The sequence below is a fragment of the Rhynchophorus ferrugineus genome, unplaced genomic scaffold (genome assembly GCF_030347505.1).
Source record: "Rhynchophorus ferrugineus isolate W39M unplaced genomic scaffold, kcgeb_rfMv2 rfM11, whole genome shotgun sequence".
NCBI lineage: Eukaryota > Metazoa > Arthropoda > Insecta > Coleoptera > Curculionidae > Rhynchophorus > Rhynchophorus ferrugineus.
The window spans coordinates 9,168,981-9,188,960 of NW_027472590.1; the positions used below are offsets into that span (position 1 = coordinate 9,168,981).

A 19,980-nucleotide genomic window follows, 5' to 3' on the forward strand; every position below is an offset into this window, starting at 1 on the left:
CTTAGTACATTTATTGATACAATTAAATCTTGTTATTTAAAGATATCTATATGCTATGTTTTGTTAGTGCTTAAAAAGCAAACTGAACGACTTTTGCCCTGAAAGGTTTCCGATTTTCGGTCACATCAGCTCACCAATAATATTATACACATATATCTGATTATTTTAGACAAAAAATATGTGTGAAAACATTGTTCGTGCCTTTGAAATGTGAGGGTTACCTTCGATTTCCCTTCCCTCCCCCCAACATATCGTGAATTGGCTCCAATGACCAAATTGACGGAAAAATAGGCGAACATATATTAAAAATAATATATACAGTCGAACATAGAACCTCCTCCGTTTTCGAAGCCGGTTAAAAAGACCCCGCGCGGTCAGGAAAAGGTCAAATATCCGTCGCTTGAAGACATAACAGTTTCAATTTTGATAACAACACTGGTTATCAACAACTTTGTTAGCATAGATAGACAGTCAGTTATATCACAGTAACCGAGATGTACGTCCTGGTTTTTGATGGTATTTCGTGTTTTGATGGACTTTTTTAGGTTAAAATTTTCTGTTGGGGGTGGTGATGGTAATGAGTGGAGTATTGGCTTGAGAAAGACCTCCTATGATACAGATTCTCGGCGCAGAATTGAAGGATGGCTAGCTTCTGAAACCATAGGAGCTTTTGCGTATCAACAAGGCCACAGCTGACCGGATATATCTCGGTGATACTAGTGGTGTTATCGACAACGCGACCTTGAAAGATGTTCCCAATGTAAGTTCGTCAATTTGATATATTATCGGTATAAATAAAACTAAATCAAATTCCAACTTCGACGACTGTAGTTCCGCCAATCCATCATCCGAGGAATAGGCGCGGTCCTTCCCGTAATCATGTATAAAGCAATGGGATGCTCCCGCTTACCCAAGCTGGATGAAAATGTTACTAGTAAATTACCAAATCTCCAGGTGTTTTTAGGTAACAGATACCTCGTCATTGATCCTTTTGTATTCAAACACTTCAAAACATTTACGAAGCTGCAAGTATTCGAAGCTAAATTCACCGAAATTTGCATGGCCAAGATGGTTTGAAGGTCTGAATCGTCTTGAGGAACTATCACTGAGCCATAACGGCATCGAATTCGTCAGGTACGACACCTTCGATAGCTTGACGTCTTTGACCATGCTGGATCTAACCTGCAAGAGATTGTCGGTCGTGAAATATAATATTTTTAAAAAACTAACCAAATTGAAGTATATGGGCTTGTACGAACACTATATAGTTGACTATATTAATGCTAGATGGCTGGAAGGTCAAAAGGAACTGGAAAGTCTGAGTCCGATCCAGTGAGTTGCTAAGAATTTTGCCAAAATTAATGTAGGTTTCTTTTGGTCACACGGTCATGCCCAATGAATTTAGCGTTAGGGTACTTTGTGAAACTTTGTCGTAAAACAACGTCGCCTGTGGTAACGATTGCATATTTCGAATGTCAATACTGTCACATTATGTTTGATTAAATATTGCTGCGTTGTTCATTAAACGTTTCTATACCTTTAGTAGTTTTTGTTATTTTTCTTATTTAGTTAGAACGACAATATTTTACGTTTTTTCATGTTAAATTTTCTTGCTTTTATATACACTTTAGAGTTGTTTATATTGCTCGATGAATACAGGTAGGACGAAACAAAATTGTTGTGTTTACATTTTGATAAAAATGTTGAAAGTACAGCATATAATAAAATAAATTCTCCAGAAGATCTAGAAGGAGCAGTCTCTAAGCTCACTCTAGATATGCAAACAGCTACGGACAAAACTACTAAAACATTCAGCTCTGAACCTTTTCAACTTAACCTCCCTAGAGAAATAGAAGAACTAACCATGTACAAGCATCGATTAGCGAGATGAGCTCATGCCATTATGGATCCTGAGGATAAACGCCTGACACAGTGCACATTCAGAGGAAATGGGAATACCAATAATAACCAACTACAATCCCAGTAGTAACCAAGGGTCTCCGTCGCCCGCAAAACACTTTTTCGAACCCGACGCGACATCAGCAAAAGACCATTTGGTTCTAGCTGGCCATTCTGGAATAAGAATGCGTATATAATGTATATAAGGGATGGCAGTGCTGTTAATTGAACGCGAGGCTTGGGTCGTCGATGGCGGCACGTCTCAACTGAACGCTGGTCAGTATATGAATTATCGAAAGTACCTTTCAATAATATCTCAGATAAACGTTTTGAGGTTGCCACATTTTCATTATCGTTTACTAGTTAGCGCTGCTGGTACCCCACACGTGTTCAACATATGGAATAATATTTTCTGGGTATTTTGTAGACCATCACTCTTAACATGTAAAATTCGACATTCCTCAAGGTTCCACAACACCCTCTTTTTCCCCTTTTTGAAATGAGGTTAATATATATTACAATATAAAGATGAATATTACTAAAAGGTCAATTGAAACGTCCCCGGCCTACCATAGTAAAATAGTTGTTTGGCAAAATTAGTATTTTATAGCGACTCTCTCTGATTTGACCTTTGCTTCAAAATAGGCCTCAGTTTCGGCGATCACCTTTTCATTCGACGAAAATTTCTTCCCAGAGAGCATTCTTTTGAGATCTGAGAACAGGAAATAGTCGCTGGGGGCCAGATCTGGAGAATACAGTGGATGGGGAAACTATTCGATGCCCAATTCACGGATTTTTACCATCGTTTTCACTAACCTGTGAGACGGTGCATTGTCTTGATGAAGCAGCACTTTCTTTTTCTTCGAATGCGGCCATTTTTCGGAGATTTCGTACTGCAAACGGTCCAGTAACACTATGTAATAGTCACTGTTGAGGGTCCTTTCTTTTTCAAGGTAGTCAATGAAAAGTATTCCATGCGCAACCCAAAATACAGACGCCCTAAACTTGCCAGCCGACTGTTGCATTTTCCTACGCTTTGGAGCTTGTTCATCGTGTGCAGTCCACTCGGATGACTGTCGAGTGGACTTCGGAGTGAAATGATGGAGCTATGATTCATCCATTGTCAGATATCGACGCAAAAACTCGGGTTTATTACAGTTGAGCATCTTCAATCATCGCTCCGAATCATCAACTCATTGTCGTTGTTTTTGGTTAAAACTGAGCTCGCGCGTCACCTACTTTACACAGAGCTTTCTCATACCCAAATATTCGTGAGTGATATGATGTACACGTTCAGTTGAAATATGTGTCCGCAATTTCAGTCAATTTCAATTTACGGTTTTTTTAATGTTTCCGTCAGTAACAACCTCTTTTCGTCAACACCATCTTCGGTACTCATTTCACCACGTCTAAACTTAGCATACCAATCCTTGATGGTTGATTTTCCTGGGGCAGTATCCGGAAACTCGGGCTCAAGCCAAGGTTTTGTTTTAACTGTAATTTTTCCCTTCAAAAAGCAATATTTCATCAGCACGCGACATTTTTTTTTCACAATAAAAAAAGTTGCTTCACTCAAAATATTATAATTCACAAGCTAATGATAGGACAGCTGTCAAATTTATACACGCATCTTATTTTTTTCTTTTTGAGAGTTAGGGCTAACAAAAAAACATATTGATTTAATTCTAGTAGCGCCATCTATATGTTAGGCCGGGGACTTTTCAGTTGATCTGTTATGTATTATAAGGAATTTATTTTAATTTAGATAGATTTTTAAATAAGACACTACCCGGTGGAACTTCAGCCGAAATTGCTTTTAGTGTTGAGAATACCCCTCCATGCGAGATTCTACATTTTCTTTGGAAAAGATATGATTCCAACAGTAGACAGTTATTAGCTAATAGAAATTAGCTCATTTTGTCTATTAATAGCAAATGCCATATCCGGTCAAATGCTTGTGAGACGTCCAGGACTATTACAGGGCAGTATTGGTACTATGCACTTGGTCGATTGTTGAGTCTTTCCAAACTGTACATTTGGTATTTCTATAAATGGTTAAATAAACCTTTTAAGAGCAGTTTCTCATATAATTTTAATATCACACATAAAAGGTAAATAGGCCTGTAAGATCCAACTTGTTCTGATGGTTTGTTAGGTTTTTTAATCAAAATAATTCGAGCAATCATAAGACATTCCGGAATATGGTTCAGTCTCGAACAGGCATTGAATATATATGTCAACATAATTATTGATTTTCGTGGCACCTCTTTCAATTACCCATGTGAAATATCATCAATTTCTGGAGCCTTTTTAGGGTTGAAGAATCGTTGATATTAATAACCTTTTTCCAGTTACACCAGGAGTATCTAAGAGATACTATTTGCCAGATTCTTCGTCAACTTGTTGAACCTTTCTTTGAATGGTTTATTTCAATGCCTCGGAATCGTATTGGGTTTCGCGACTCTAGTCTTTATGAAATGTATTCGACATTGGACGTTATCATTCCTAATTGTATTTATCATTTTTTAGTTAGTGTCAAGAACATACCCTCAATTAAAATTAATAATTCATTGTGAATTTCTTTGTTCAAGATTTCCATTTTTGAAATATATTATTTTCAATTATTTATTCCACTTATAAATGATTATTCATAGTTCAGAAGATGTCATTAATAATTAATTTCACACGTTACATTACTATCATCGTCGTCATTCTTCAGTGATGTAATAGAAAAGGACCGAAATAATATTGAACTATCCTCCACATACAACAATAAATAACATATTTTCGTATGAAATTATATTAATTAATGTACGGTTCAACGGGTTCATTTATAAAATTGAAAAATCAATATTCCCAGCTCCTTCGCCATTTGAGAGTAAAAAAGTAATAAAACAATCTTAATATAATAATGAAGATTTTATTTATTCAACAACATTAATGTGTATGTTACAATGCGAATGTCGTGAAGTATGATAAGGAAACAACACATTATCATGATCGATATCACAGGCGATAGCCAACAAAAAAAAGCGATAATATGTAGAAATACTGATCGAGAGCAGCGAATTTCAGATGAGTCCAAGAAAATGTTGTTTCTGGTGTTGCTGCAGAACTTTTGTAAAACACTCGACGCGCCGTTGAGGGACGACGCGCCGCTATTCTACCAAGTTTTGGGGCTACTAGCACCAGATGGAATTTGGAAATGGGTGGCTACGAGATTGGATGTTTTCTTGATGGTTCTACACGCTACGTATTTACACGGTTTGTCTAACTTAATGATGGCCGTATCCGCCGGAGGAGAAGCCGCCGCCGAGACCGCCGGATCCAAAACCGCCGGAGCTGAATCCTCCGTGGCTTCCGCTCAATCCGCCGGATCCGAAACCGCCGTGACCACCTCCGAAACCACCTCCGAATCGACCTCCGGAACCGCCTCCGAAACCACCTCCGATACCGCCGCCGAATCCTCCTCCGATACCCCCTCCGAATCCGCTATCTCCATGTCCACCTGAAACACAACCGAAGTGTGATGAAGACGTTTAACTTAACATTGGCACCTTTAGGCGTGTTCTTACCAACAAGTACAGGTACAGGTTTCTTGACGATGTTGATTTCTGGGACATGAACGGGGACTGGCTTGTGTACTGGGACGGGGATTGGCTTTGGTACATGAACTGGAATCTTGACTGGTACTGGAACCTTGTATGGTACGTTTACTGGTACTGGAACGGACTTTTCAACCTAGTCAAAAGACACAATATCTAGAACCAACATCGGTGTCATCTTCGAGGGAACTTACTGTGACTGGATATGGCTTGTCGACTGGTACTGGGTAAGGTTTGGGCACGGGCACTGGGTAAGGCTTGTCTACCTTCACTGGTACTGGTACTTTAACGGGTACGGGGATTCTTTTCTCTACCTTGACTGGTACAGGTACGGGGTGGGGGATGGAGATCTGTTTATGGAGGGTGATGTGGGTGACTCTGGCTTCGCCAGCTCCTCCTCCGATACCGCCACCGGCGCCTCCGCCGAAACCACCTCCGAAACCGCCTCCGAATCCGCCTCCATATCCACCACCCAATCCTCCGCCTAGGCCGCCGCCGAAACCTCCCCCGATACCGCCTCCGTGGCCGCCAGAGAATCCGCCGCCGGATCCAAAACCTCCGGAACCAAATCCACCGGATGACAGACCACCATGACCTAGCGGGAATATAAAATTAATATATTGTTGGAATGGCGAAGGAGTTGATCAGTACCTCCAGAGAAACCGCCAGACAGGCCACCTCCAAATCCACCGGAACCTAGCGGACGAAATCGATTAGAAATCAAATTAAAGATGACTTGGGGCAGTAATGTAGTATAATGTAGATAAGGTGTGAAATTATTGACTGTTAAATATACTTTGGAACACCTATGGCCTTGAAACACCTATTGTCAGGGGATCATGTCAAGATTTTATCATCGAATGTCATTCTATATATATTTATATATTATATTATTATACTGAAGTTACAAGTGGATATTGAAAATTCCATTGCAATGTTGAAAAATTATCAGCCATCAGATCATTATCAGTATCAAAGTACCAGCGCATAAATGGATTTGATAACGTCGAAAGATATATTGGTTTTCCGATTTCAAAAGAAAATGCTGTGGATATTATGGGAGAAGGTACTAGCTCACACTGGACAAGTCTTCAAATATACGAATATATATAAGTTTTAACAATACACCATTGTATGTAATAAGATCCAGAAATGGACTAGAGACTCTAAAACATAGCTTAATAGCTCCAAATCTGTCCATGCTAATTTTGAGCAGTGGCAAAATGACCAAAACCTGATTAAACTTGGTGGATACCCGATTCCTCAAACAGAATCAACGAAATACCTCGGCATCCATCTGGTTGGCAGATTAAATTGGAAACATCACAATAAACAAAGAGCAGTGCAGATGATACTTAATACCAAAGAAATATACTAGTTAGTTAGAAGATACTTCCAACTTTACCCAAGATTAAAGAGATTAATTTATCACAGGAGATAAGTTTACTAAATCACAGCTACTTAGAAACAACACAGCTACTGGGCAACACGGAAGAAGTCATAAGATTGAAGCGCACCAAACTACATTGAACTGAATACTGTCCAAGTCATTAATCTTAGCTTACGTTTTGGGAATTTGGGAAATACATACTGATGTATTTATTTTACACTCTCTGTCTGCTTGTATATTGATGCAAGTACAACTGAACAATAGTAATATATTAAGATCGTATTAAATATATCTAATGGCAGATATGATTAATGAAAAAAGTTGAGTTTATTTTTTCAATATAAAGAGAAATTAATATAAAGATATAAATCTCTTTTTCGGCATTGAATTTACTTTCAAAAATTAATGCCTTTTTGCCTTTTTTGAACTATCTTTTAAATAAAATGTGGATATGGATAGACAATTCTTTGCAAAGCAGTTGTGTACCCAATTTTTAACAATATATCATTGAACTTACAGCGAAAATAATGAAGAGATATGCAGGTAACTTGAAATCATATATCATATATATTGAAATCATATATATATATATATATATATATATATATAGATGTATTTAGAGAAAATGTATATTTTCAGCTGCTTAATGATATAATGTTTAATTATGTTATTATATTCGATTAAAATGGACTTTAGGAGATTTTGTAAACGATTACTTAACTGCTAACCCATATATTTTAAGAATTCTTCAAAGAGTACCAAGTATGGAGTAATATATAAATCATATTAATCAATATTGTTTAAATCTAATGAGATAATGTATGGAGGTATATACGTTGATCAAATAAATAGTTTTCTAGCAATTGTTGCAGCTTTTTGACTGATCACGAGATATTTGGAAATATTTGATGGAAAATGTTCAAAAATAAAATTACCTCCTCCAATATCACCGAGATCCAAGAGACCTCTCTTCGACTTGGAACTGTCGACAGCTGCCTCCTTCTTCTCCCCGGCTAGGACGGAGGTTGCTAGTAGCACGGTGCAAACCTGCAACAGACCAACCACGCTTTACTCTACCCCTACCCCCTCTGGTGGGCCGTAGTAGGCACACTCGACTCACCAGAAACTTCATCTTGTTACAGGAAAGATGAAACTAGAACTGCTATAGAATTGGTGGGTGCCAAGTGGTTTTTATAGTCGGGCATCCTCCCCTAAATCAGTGATAGTACTTTTGAATCAGTACCGTCCGATGATCGCCATTGGTACAGTACTTTCTCCCTCTAATATGACGCGCAGTCTCGTTGCTCAACGGACGGATAAAAAAATGCACGCTCCGTAGTAATTCACGATCGGATTTTTTTTTGTGATGTTTCCTTCATCTTCAACGTGCTTCAGCTCTTACATCTTCGGGTGTTGTTGTGGGCCAGTGTCGGAAGTGATACGGTTCAGTCGGAGAATTGTTATTTGCCATCGAGCTATTGTCGATGCGATGGAAGTGTTCGAAGATGTAGAAAAATGATGACAAATTAGATGAAAGTTATAGGGAAATTATTTCGCGGACAATGTAATATTATTATTTTGTTTAAAAGCCTTTGATTGATGTTAATAAAACAAAGTGTTGTTTTTAATCAGGTTTAACAGAAACTATATGTAACTTTAATTTAAGGTTCTTCCTTTATAAGAATATCAAGTTTTTTCTAATATTGCAATATTGATTTTTTTTAATTAAAATATCGATTATCTTATAATTAGGCATATCTACTTGTTAAAGTGATTTTAAATAATTATGATTAGCGAAAAGTATTAGTTTTATCTGATATTTGAAGAAAATTCCATTAAGGTACCACTTACACAAATATATTTCTCAAATTTTCCTTGATTACTTGAACTTAAGCCATTTAAGTAGCGTAAATTGTTGTAATTAGTAAAATTGTAATTGTAATTAGTGTCAATTATAGGTCTTAAAACACATATTTATTAAGATGGGTTAGTTGTTTCATTAAAAACAAATTGTTTTTATTAAAAAAAAAATTAAAGCTGCAAAGAATCAGTCAAAATAAAACAAATAAAAATTAATTGTTATTATTATGAAAATGTGTTAGTTAAATTAATTAGAAATAAGATCGTTTATCTTCTATTACAATTTGTTTTTGTTAGAATTTGTATTAAGAAAATTTGTGAGCTTTTACCAAAATTTAAAATAATTAAGTGTTCGCATTTGTTTTAAGAAAAGTTTAACTGTTTTTACCAAAATTGCTTAGAATTGACAATAATATAATTTTATTCCTTTTTCGATTTTTTTTATACGTTTTAAGTTGTAATTGGCAAATGAAATCTAAAAAAAATCAATTTTTAGGGGTATATAAATATATAAATATACACGCTTGAAAAATAAGGAATAAAGCATATTAAAATTAATTTTTATTATGAAAATGTGTTTTTAAGGATAAATTTGTATAATTTCTTCTATGAGAATTTGTTTTAGTCAAATTTCTATTAAAAAAATGTGAAGAAATTTTGTTAAACTAATTATAGTATAATTTTATTTCGTCTTTAATTGTTGTCTTAATAACTTTTAAGTTTGAATCTTGAAAATACTAACTGAACTAAAAATGAAACCAAACAAAGTTGATTAGCAGGATGTTAAAATTTTATTATAATTTCGTTAGGTAGGATATCATATTTTAGTTATTAATTAGCTTTAGTTTAGTTTAGTTTTAGTTTTCACTAGGCTGCAAAAATAACAATATATGACTATATAATTACGATATTAAAATATGTTAATTACTTTAATTAAAAGAAAATTCACTTGCAGTTTCTTTTTTTTAACAAGGTTTGGCAATTGCTAGAATAATTTTTTTATAATCATACATTTCGAACAACTTTAAATATAATTTTAAGATAATTTTGTTAAGCAATCGTAATTTATCTGACATAGCAGAACAGATAGGAAAACGTATTGCCAAAATGTGAAGATATTATCAATATTCATTAGTAGTGTTACCCTTATATCACGATATTATCCTAAAATTGACTTATTTTTGGGTTATCTTTAATATCTGGTGAATATGACTGGTGTCCTAAGGTTTCTGGTTTAAGGGTTTCTGTGCAGACTTTCTAATATTTTGTCTCAAAATTTACCATTAATTGTAAATACCACATCTCGTTTATATTGATTGCGTTTTGCCTTAAGTTGGTACGTAAGTTGCCAATGGTACTTAGATTAATGTCATTATTTTACTTAACATTAGAAAGGAAGACATAACAATTAACAATTCTACTATACTTTCAGTATTTGATAACTTCACTGGTTATTTTTTATCTGTTCTTTAGCAGCAGAAAGTGTGACAATTATAGAAAATTAATATAGATATTTGAAATACATATTACAAAAACAATATACAAAAAAAATACTAAAAGTGTAATCAAATCAAATTTAAATATATATATATATATATATATATATATATATATATATATATATATATATATATATATAAATATGCAGATATTAAGTTCTTGGATATATTTTCATTATTTTCAAGTTTTTGTCTATATTTTACTAATAAAAATATACTTTGAAGTTATATAACTAAATAGATACTTATATGTCCTTCTATACACTAGATATTCGCACGTATTCTGATCAGCAACATCTATTGGTGAAAATGTAAAATATCAATATAAACCATTGGTACACAACCAAATCATTAACATTCCATATATCTACATAAAAAGTAGGTTTTCAATATATATTATTGAGTTATACATTCCATACAGACGCTAATGAAGATGTACCAGAATTACGGCATTAGATCATGTACAGCACATGGTTTGAAATGCGAAAATAATTCTACAAAAAGGATACGAAAACCTTTTAGAAAATGATTCAAGATATCTTGGTTAATATTTGTCATATCATTTTTTCTCAGTAGGTGCATTTTTAAAGTCAAGAACTGATCAGAATACATGCATGTACCTAATAATTCCCTTCCACAGCATACATATAATTAGTTCAGTGCTTTTCCAATACTCCAAAACTTTTGCAACGAAGCAATGCGCTATTTTCTAATCCAAATTATACATCATAGATATTGTGAGCTCATTAGTGAACTTCTATTATAATGAATTTTGTCAAGAAATATGAATGAAAATGGATCTGTTTTATGGGATAACTAAGACATGTAGTTCTAGGAACTCTATACATTATAAATTATAATAACAGGACGCATTAGATCGACAATTTAAGGCAACATATCTGAAATATAGGCTTTTAAAAACTCAAAATATAAAACTCGATAAAAATATCCCGTGATTTAAGGTGATCCAATATTCCAATATTCAATATCATATTAAGGAATGGTTAAAATGCTAATATCTTTGGTCATGCATGATATATGGGAACAAGTGGTGTTAGGAACAACGTAATTTAAAATAAATAATTTACATTCAAACATTCTTTATTACAATATCATTATAATAATAGTTCGTGTTAACTCAAAGGAATAGAACTGAAGTTATACCGACCTTTTATGATCATTTAGTTCAGATTTAAGCTAAATTTCCACGTCTTCATACTAATTCGAACGTTTCTAGCATTGGATACCGAATTATGACTCTGATCTATAAAATTTCTGAAATTAATGATGTAAAATCATCGGCTGGTAAATTGAGTTGAGGAAAAGAAAATAATATCGGGTGTTGCTGCTATAAAATCGTTAAAATTTGGTTAAAGTATTGTTGGTAATTGTCCAGTTATATGATTCAACATTAAATAACACCATTTTACATTATATAACTTGTGGCAACTTCTCTAATTATATTATTCTTTAATATATTTACTATTCAAAATCCAAGCCTAGATATTCCGGATGCAACAAGCACTTTAATGTATCTAATTCATCAATTAGATCTAATATAAACCGCACACTTGTTCATTAAAAACACCAAATACTTTTCAAATGATGAATATGTCAGTAATTAGATAATATTCCGAATATAACAACCACATTGATATAGAATTCATCAAGGAGACCTAATAGAACACTCCGTATTCCTTTACTTGTTAAAAACAACACAGATAACCGGATAATTCTCAGACGTTGGATATATTTTACAAATATGTTGGATATATGATAATCTGCCACGTATAACAAGCAGAATCTAATAGAAGTCTTCATATATTCTTCTATTCATTATATTATAAAGACCGAATATTTTTTAGATAATGAATATAACAAACGCCTTGAAAATCATAATAACCTTCATTTATTATTTATTTAGGGACCGGGAACTTTTCAGGCATCAAAAGCTTTTAGAAATTAGATAATCTCACGGATCTTACGGAATTTATCAACGAAATCTCTAATGAAAGGTTCTTTTTATTGTTCAAAATAACATAAATGACCGAACACTTTTCAAACATTAGATATGTAATAAATATAATATACTACATATACATATGTACATGTAATAAATTAGATAATATGTCGTATATAACACGCATATTGTATAGAGAATTCATTAATTATATCTAATTAAACACTCAGGAAACTATTTGTTCAAAATAACATAAATGTCCGAACACTTTTCAAACGTCTTTTCAAACGTTTGATATATCTGATAAATTAGATAATTTACCACATATAGCATGTATTTTGATCTACTGAATTCTTTCACCAATCGAAGAAGTCGGCATAGATTCGTCTACTTGTTCTTAATAACATAAAGATCAGATACTTTTCAGACAATCGATATGTTTTGACAATTAGATCATCTGTCAAACATAACTTTTACCGGAATCTTTTCAGACGCCGGATAAATCTTAGCAATGAGATAATCCGCCAGCTATAACTGGTAGTTTTATTAACATACAGAATGCATTAACGAAACCGAACCGAAATCTCCATATCTTACCTAATTAATTCATTTAACAACAGTAAAAATGATTTGGGAACGTTTAAAGAGCCGGCCATGACGAATAACACGTTCAAATTTAACATAAAACAGATGCACATCGGCACATCGTTAATCGCCCAGACTATTAGAAAGTCCGAAAAAAATGCAGCCGATTGTGCTTCCGTCGAAATCGCCCAACTAAAAAGCCTTTCTATCGAGCGATATATCTACTTTTGGATAATTAAAGATTTTTCGTTGCAAAATCCATCCCAGCCTCACAATCACATTCGACCACTGGCGGCGGTTATTCAATACAGATGTTAATTACACAACGAGTGATATTTAAAATCGGTCCCATCATCCATAATGTGATTTATTTGGGTTGATGCCGTTAATGAAAAGCCCGAAAAACAAAAGTAAAACCGTAGCCCCTTCGATATTACCCAAAACCAGATTAAAATCGTAACTAAACGGTTGATTACGTTCTTTTACGTTTACCAAATATTTTTATGAAGCTTTTTACAGGTTTTAAAGCCAACCTTATTAACGCGAAATAATAACTTAATCACTACGACAAAGATACATATTTTTATTTTAAAACGACTTAAGTAACATCGATCATAAAGAGCTTAATCTTATGCAACCGAATATACAGTCTTAAAAATGTAGATTCCTGTATTCTTGACTTTAAACCAAAATCGTTCCTTATTTTCGTTCTTATGGTTATTTAAATTAGTGATATTTAAAATGTCTTTCAACACATTTAGTAATTAATAACATATTTTTAACAAAGTATGAATTTATCACAAAATTATAGATACTAAATTGGATTAATTCCAAAATGGTTATGTTCGAATACAGGCAACTAATTATACAGCATCATGAAACATATTTCTATAACTTACAAGCGAAATTAATATTATTTTGGTACTACTTTAATAAATCAGCAACAGATGGCTGTCAAATTCAAATTATATGGTTACTGCCATGACCCTGTAGGCCACCACGCATTGATCTACAACAAGTTCAAAGGTTGGCAACGCCGGTGGACTTGTACAATGCAGTTCCAGGCTATAAAAGACCATCACGACGACGTTTCGTGCTCTTTTCTTTTCTCTACCCCCTTGTAACAGTACCACTTCCACAGCGATACCGTACTTTCTTCACCTGTGTTTTTAGTTTTCGTGAAAATTTCCTCCAAAAATAGTAGTGAGTGTTCGGACAAATAATCGCATCGACAGCCACACATTTCGACCGACCGACCTGCCCCACGAACATTCCTTCAGTTAATATACTTAATTTTCGTAAAATACGTTCCATATACGAATTATTTCCCGTTAGGTTTAACATTTTGGAGATTATAGAGAACCTAACCTAAAAATAACTTTGATAATCCATTTTCATTATCCTTTATGTCTTAACACGGAACAGAACGGTTGTTTTAATAAGAAACAAAATTTATTTTCAACATAAAATTATAATATTAAACTAAGGACTAGACAACACATTAATAGAGGTTTCACTGGCCATATTATCTCCCCCAGCCGTGACTGTGTGGTAAATATTCTACGTGCGCGTGAATCTTGACTGGTACTTTCTTCTTCACGATGATCGGGTGCGGGATAGGTACCGGTACGTCTTTGTAGATTTTTACGGGTACTGGGACAGGGCTCTCGATTTTTACTACTTCAGGTACGGGTACTTTGACTGGAACCTTGATCGGCACTGGCACAGGTTGGTCTACTTGTACTGGTACGTCCTTGAATACTTTGACTTCGTACGGTCGCTGAACTGGCACTTGGTACGTCTTGTAGACGGGAACATCAACGGGAGTAGGTACGTGAACTGGTACTTTGCGCTCAACTTGGACTTGGTAAGGTTGTGGTACCGGGATTCCGATTCTGTGTAAGACGGTGACGTGACGTTGTACGGCATGACCCAAATGGTAATGGGCTTCGTTGGCATGAGCATCGGGTCCACCAAGAGGACCTGGACCACCAGCACCTAGACCTCCAGCTCCAGCTACAGCCAGAGCACCTCCTGCAAACCCAGCTCCACCCAGAGCACTTCCCGCCGAACCGGCACCTCCAAAACCGCTGCCACCGAAACTACCAGCCGATGCGGATGATTCTGCGATAGCTCCTCCGAAACCTGCACCTCCAACGGCACCGCCAGAAGAAAATCCTCCGCTTATAGCTCCTGCACCAGCTACAGCTGATGAGCTAGCAAAAGACGATGAGCCTGTCAGAATGAATGGAATTAGTTCATCTCGATTGGGTGCTATTGTAGATAAAATGTACCGGCAAAACTGGAAGAATGTGACGACGCTCCTAAACCTGGTCCTACTTCTCCTTCAAGCGGCAATGAAGACGCTGGTGGAATGTCTAAGTGTCCACCTCCAACTAAAGCGTTTGCTGATGCCGAACTATGTGCTCCAGACAGGTAACCGCGTTTGGTTCTTGCTCCAGGGGCACATAGTACTGCCGAAAAGCAGAATAGAAGGGTGAATGCCTACAAGAAATTAAAAAAATCAAGTAACTATAATGTACAAAAAAATTGTTAACTTATTAAAGAGCCGTAAATTAGGCAATCATATATACACGGATGGTATTACAGGTTTCTTCATAAGTAAATCCCATTATTACTTCACGAATTCTCTAGTAGATGCATATAAAAATATATTTGTTGTTTAAAAAGCTTTCAACTAATTAATAGAAATAATTATTTCATGGTTTAGTGGTTTTATTGAATATGTATCAATAGACAGGTTTCAAAAATAAAGCTATTTTAACAAAAAGGATTCTACAGACACGGTGAGGTAACAATAGCTTTTAGAATAAGATAAACCTTAGTGATTTTTAATAATGACATTTCATGATGCAATAATTACATAACCTTAAATATTTTATATATTTGTTAAGAAATTGTATAAGAATTTTAATTATTAGTAGCTGCTACTAAGCAGTTCAATATTACTATAATACATTTCCAACAGATGGTTATCTAGAAAGAAACAAAAATGAGTGAGGGGGGTTACTCTTGAGAAATTTTGGTGCGTTTCTCTTCGATATTGTAAATGTTTTCGCTTCGAACATTGACAAAATGTTGAGCTCTAGACATATAGGTTAGTTTCTAATGAAAACATGATGTATTACTATCACTAACTTAATATTAATATTAATGAATAAAATACTGAAATAAGAAAATGAAAAAGTGAAGAATTTGTGGAATATTACATTAATTTCTTCAGTGTTACTTAAGAATTTTAGATGGATTTTTTACAAGAAGGACTGTGACTAAAATACTGTAAGAAATTAAAAATAATGCTTTTAAGAAATAAGTTGTTATAACAGATATTAACAATAATTTGTTTTACGTGTTTTAATAATAGTGTAAGAGGTTTCCAACAGGTTGTTATCAACAATTTACATGAATACAAAATCAAACAGTCATACATTATAGTATGGAACAATGGATTAAAAATAATTTTGTGTTTTAATTTGACAGTGATTCTTGATGGGAAAAATACCGTTCAAGCGAAGTAATGACTTGAAAAGGGTTATAAGGATTTTGCTTCATCAGAAACAACAACGAAGCGTTGGTTTGCTCACTTCAAACGTGGTCATAGAGACTCACAGTTGAAGCATGACGCAGTAGACGCCCAATGAGGTGGTAACAACAGAAAATATAAAAGAATCCACAAAATCGTTTTGAATGATCGAAAAGTAAAGTAAAGCTGCGTGAGTTAGCTAACGTCGTAAAGATTTCATAAAAACGTGTTGGTTTTATGTTGCATGAGCATTTAAGTATGTGCGGCCTTTGCTCACTGTTAGCCAAAAATAAAAACATGTTGATGATTCTGAGCAATGTTTGGCCATGTCTAAACGTAATAAACCGGAATTTTTGCACCGATATCTGACAATGAACAAGTAACTGGTGTACCTCGTCCAAAGTGCCCGAAAGCACAACAATACGTCAAAAAAGATACGGCTTCGGTATTTTAGGATGTACGTGGTGTAATATTCATCGACTATCTTCAGAAGGGAAATACGATCAACAGTAAACACTATATAGCCTTATTGGAGCGCCTGAGGGCTAAAATTGTAAAGACACAACCGCATATGACAAAGAAGAATATTTAGTATCTTCAAGACAACGCACCGTGTCATAAGTCAATCAAAAAATGGCGAATCTACATGAATTTAATTTCAAATTGCTCCCACATCCACCATATTTGCCAGATTTGGCTACAAGCGATCACTGGCTATTCGCAGACCTTAAAAAATTGCTCACCGGTAAGAAATTTCTCTGAAATTGAGGCATAAGATAAGTCATTCTATAAAAGTGGTATTGAAATGTTAGAACGGCGCTGAAATAATTGTGTGGCTCTTGATGGAGATCACGTTAATGAATAAAGCCAATTTTTTGAACCAAAAAAGCGCAATTCCTTTGTTACGTCCAAGACTAGTCACTCCATGTGTTAGTTATTTAATGAAGAAGAAATATATGTTAGTAAATATGAGCCACTTAATAAGTATATATTAATACAATTTTTATATTATTTTAGGTTAAGTTTTTCAACTTTTAACTCCATTAATAAATTGTCCCAAAAATATTAATAATCTTAATTGCATTGTGATAGAACGTCAAACATAATCAAACTGCCTGCTTTCAATTTGCCACTTATATATAATATGTTCACTTTCCTATAGTCTAGAATATTATATGTCTTCAGAAATTTTTGTACAAACGTTATCAAGATGTTTAATGTATTGCCTGCCGCAACTTGTAAATTCGTTTTAGAATCAGACAATATTTTCTTTCTTATTTTATTCTAGTTGAAAAGAGACACAATGCTGTCTGATTAGTTCGAACACGTAAATGAATGAGCCTGCCGAAGTCGCCCAGTTGTCAGACGTATACAAAATTCTTGAAAGAAATAGCGATAAGAGGTTATAAATTTAACCTATAAACTATTGTGGCTGTATAATTAACTACAGTTTTTAGATGCACTGTAATGTTAAAATAAATTATATTTGATAACATTTTTGTTCAATTATTTTATTTAGATTATATTTTTGTGATATGTGAAAGCCAAACTGAACAAAAACTCAGAGCTAATACGGTAATATTGTGACGTTTTGTTGTCACAAATTTAGATGATGTATGTACAAAATAACTTTGAACAGATTATAGAGAATTTTAAGGGAAGAAGTTAATTAATTGAGACGTCATTATTTAAGAGTCCGCTTTTGATAATTCCGCCTTTTTGTTAACAGAATTTTAACCGATGCGTTATTTTCAGAACTAACACTGAAATTTCATTAACCAAACTGACAAAAAAAGTTGACATGAAATATTAACTCGATTTTTCTATTATAATTTAGTTCTTTATTTTTGAAGGAATGTTACATAACCTTAAAAAATATATTTTAGGTTAAGTAGGTCTAAAAGGTCTTTGAAAAAGACCTTGTAAAATTATGATAATATATTCTTGGTATGCATAACGAACTCTTAACCATCATATATACATAATCTGTTAGTATCTCGTAAAATCAATTTGAATTGGAACTTTAGCCTTATATATTTTACGACAATCGAGATGCTGTTAGTAAATCACGTGGAGAAATGGATTTCTCGAAGGCCGTTCATCTCGATTTTACTAATCTTATGCAAATTACTACTCGATAACATTCCCACGGTTCTGTCCACTGATGAAAATCTACTTACTACGGTCTTCATCGCTCTTCTATCGAACTGAGAACAAAGACACTGAGGAGACTGAAGGAAATTCGAAGATTTTTCATTTTTATATCGATGTAAAATGCCGGTGGGACTATTTTACTAAATCTTGTGATGTATTCCGCTTTCTCTAATTAAATCAAAGGCATAAAAAAATTTTCTTGTGCTTTTTTGTCGTTAATTCACCAGTTGTGACATACCGGACGCGAAACTTTTGTCTCGTCTTATGATGATTTCTAGTCGTCTTCTTTCTTTAATTTCGGGTTCAAATGTCGTTCGGAACAGGACAGAAGATAGAAAGTAAACTTGACGATGTTAATATCGACGAAATTATAGTTTTAATTTAAATTTTATTCTATTAAGTCGTTTAGAATTGTTTATGGTACTTTGGTTTTAGATTTCAACGACATTCAGACACAACAGGTTCAAGTTTTGAGCTCGTGTATTTAAAATTCACGGATTCAGCTGAATTGGACAATATATTTCATTTGCAGGAATCAATTACAATCAAGACTCTTCTGAATACTACTAGTTATATTGTATTTTTTTTCAAATCCTTAGATTTCAGTTGGTATTTGACATAATTAGCCTTCCAGTATTCGATATATGAATATTTGAAGTAATGTTTACATTTGAACGCATAAAAACCTTACTAAACGATGCTATTTGATCAGAAATCCATAATTAGTACATATTGGAGCAACACAGAAAAAATATTTCTAATAACATTGATGATTTGGATGGAAGATACAGTTATTGATGATAATTAAGTTGCGGAGAAGTGGAAAAAGCAACTAACAACTACCTTGAGCATGTCATGTCCATAAAACCTTACAGTATTACTGTAAAAAATACATGTTGTAGCGATTAATAGGATAGTTTCATACTTTCATCTTGAGTAATCATATAATATATTGTTTTAAAATAACGACTGGGTGTGAATCAGTGTATTTAAAATTCACGGATTCAGCTGAATTGGACAATATATTTCATTTGCAGGAATCAATTACAATCAAGACTCTTCTGAATACTACTAGTTATAATGTATTTTTTTTTTCAAATCCTTAGATTTTAGTTGGAATTTGACATAATTAGCCTTCAAATATTCGATACGTGAATATTTGAAGTAATGTTTACGTTTTAACGCATAAAAACCTTCCTAAACGATGCTATTTGATCAGAAATCCATAATTAGTACATATTGGAGCAACACAGAAAAAATATTTCTAATAACATTGATGATTTGGATGGAAGATACAGTTATTGATGATAGATAAGTTGCGGAGAAGTGGAAAAAGCAACTAACAACTACCTTGAGCATGTCATGTCCATAAAACCTTACAGTATTACTGTAAAAAAATACATGTTGTAGCGATTAATAGGATAGTTTCATACTTTCATCTTGAGTAATCGTCTAATATATTGTTTTATGTTAACGACTGGGTG

The 19,980-nt window shown here is 34.0% G+C and overlaps 2 protein-coding genes and 1 long non-coding RNA gene across 3 annotated transcripts; 1 reads left to right on the top strand and 2 right to left on the bottom strand.

Moving 5' to 3' along the window:
* The first annotated feature begins 436 nt into the window (after positions 1-436).
* LOC143205261 (uncharacterized) lies at positions 437-1,542 on the top strand. Its single transcript, XR_013007787.1, has 3 exons — positions 437-496; positions 546-760; positions 832-1,542. It is a non-coding gene; the product is annotated as an uncharacterized LOC143205261 (long non-coding RNA).
* A 3,493-nt stretch (positions 1,543-5,035) lies between these two features.
* Positions 5,036-9,144, bottom strand: LOC143205262 (uncharacterized). Its single transcript, XM_076418445.1, has 6 exons — positions 8,015-9,144; positions 7,830-7,941; positions 6,156-6,200; positions 5,699-6,099; positions 5,475-5,640; positions 5,036-5,407 (listed from the first exon to the last, which is right to left on the bottom strand). The coding sequence occupies exons 1-6, from the start codon at positions 8,024-8,026 to the stop codon at positions 5,175-5,177; spliced, it is 969 nt and encodes a 322-aa protein (XP_076274560.1). The 5' UTR covers positions 8,027-9,144; the 3' UTR covers positions 5,036-5,174.
* A 5,146-nt stretch (positions 9,145-14,290) lies between these two features.
* Positions 14,291-18,588, bottom strand: LOC143204469 (uncharacterized). Its single transcript, XM_076417015.1, has 3 exons — positions 18,523-18,588; positions 15,093-15,303; positions 14,291-15,033 (listed from the first exon to the last, which is right to left on the bottom strand). The coding sequence occupies exons 1-3, from the start codon at positions 18,532-18,534 to the stop codon at positions 14,324-14,326; spliced, it is 933 nt and encodes a 310-aa protein (XP_076273130.1). The 5' UTR covers positions 18,535-18,588; the 3' UTR covers positions 14,291-14,323.
* Between the last annotated feature and the right edge of the window lie 1,392 nt (positions 18,589-19,980).

What these genes read in the sequence shown, in the direction of transcription:
- LOC143205262 (XM_076418445.1), bottom strand. An exon ending in TCTCGGTGATATTGGAGGAG is followed by an intron (nt 6,201 to 7,829) that starts GTAATTTTATTT and finishes TTCGTCCGCTAG; the next exon opens with GTTCCGGTGGATTTGGAGGT. An exon ending in ACAAGCCATATCCAGTCACA is followed by an intron (nt 5,641 to 5,698) that starts GTAAGTTCCCTC and finishes TCTTTTGACTAG; the next exon opens with GTTGAAAAGTCCGTTCCAGT.
- LOC143204469 (XM_076417015.1), bottom strand. An exon ending in ACATTCTTCCAGTTTTGCCG is followed by an intron (nt 15,034 to 15,092) that starts GTACATTTTATC and finishes TCATTCTGACAG; the next exon opens with GCTCATCGTCTTTTGCTAGC.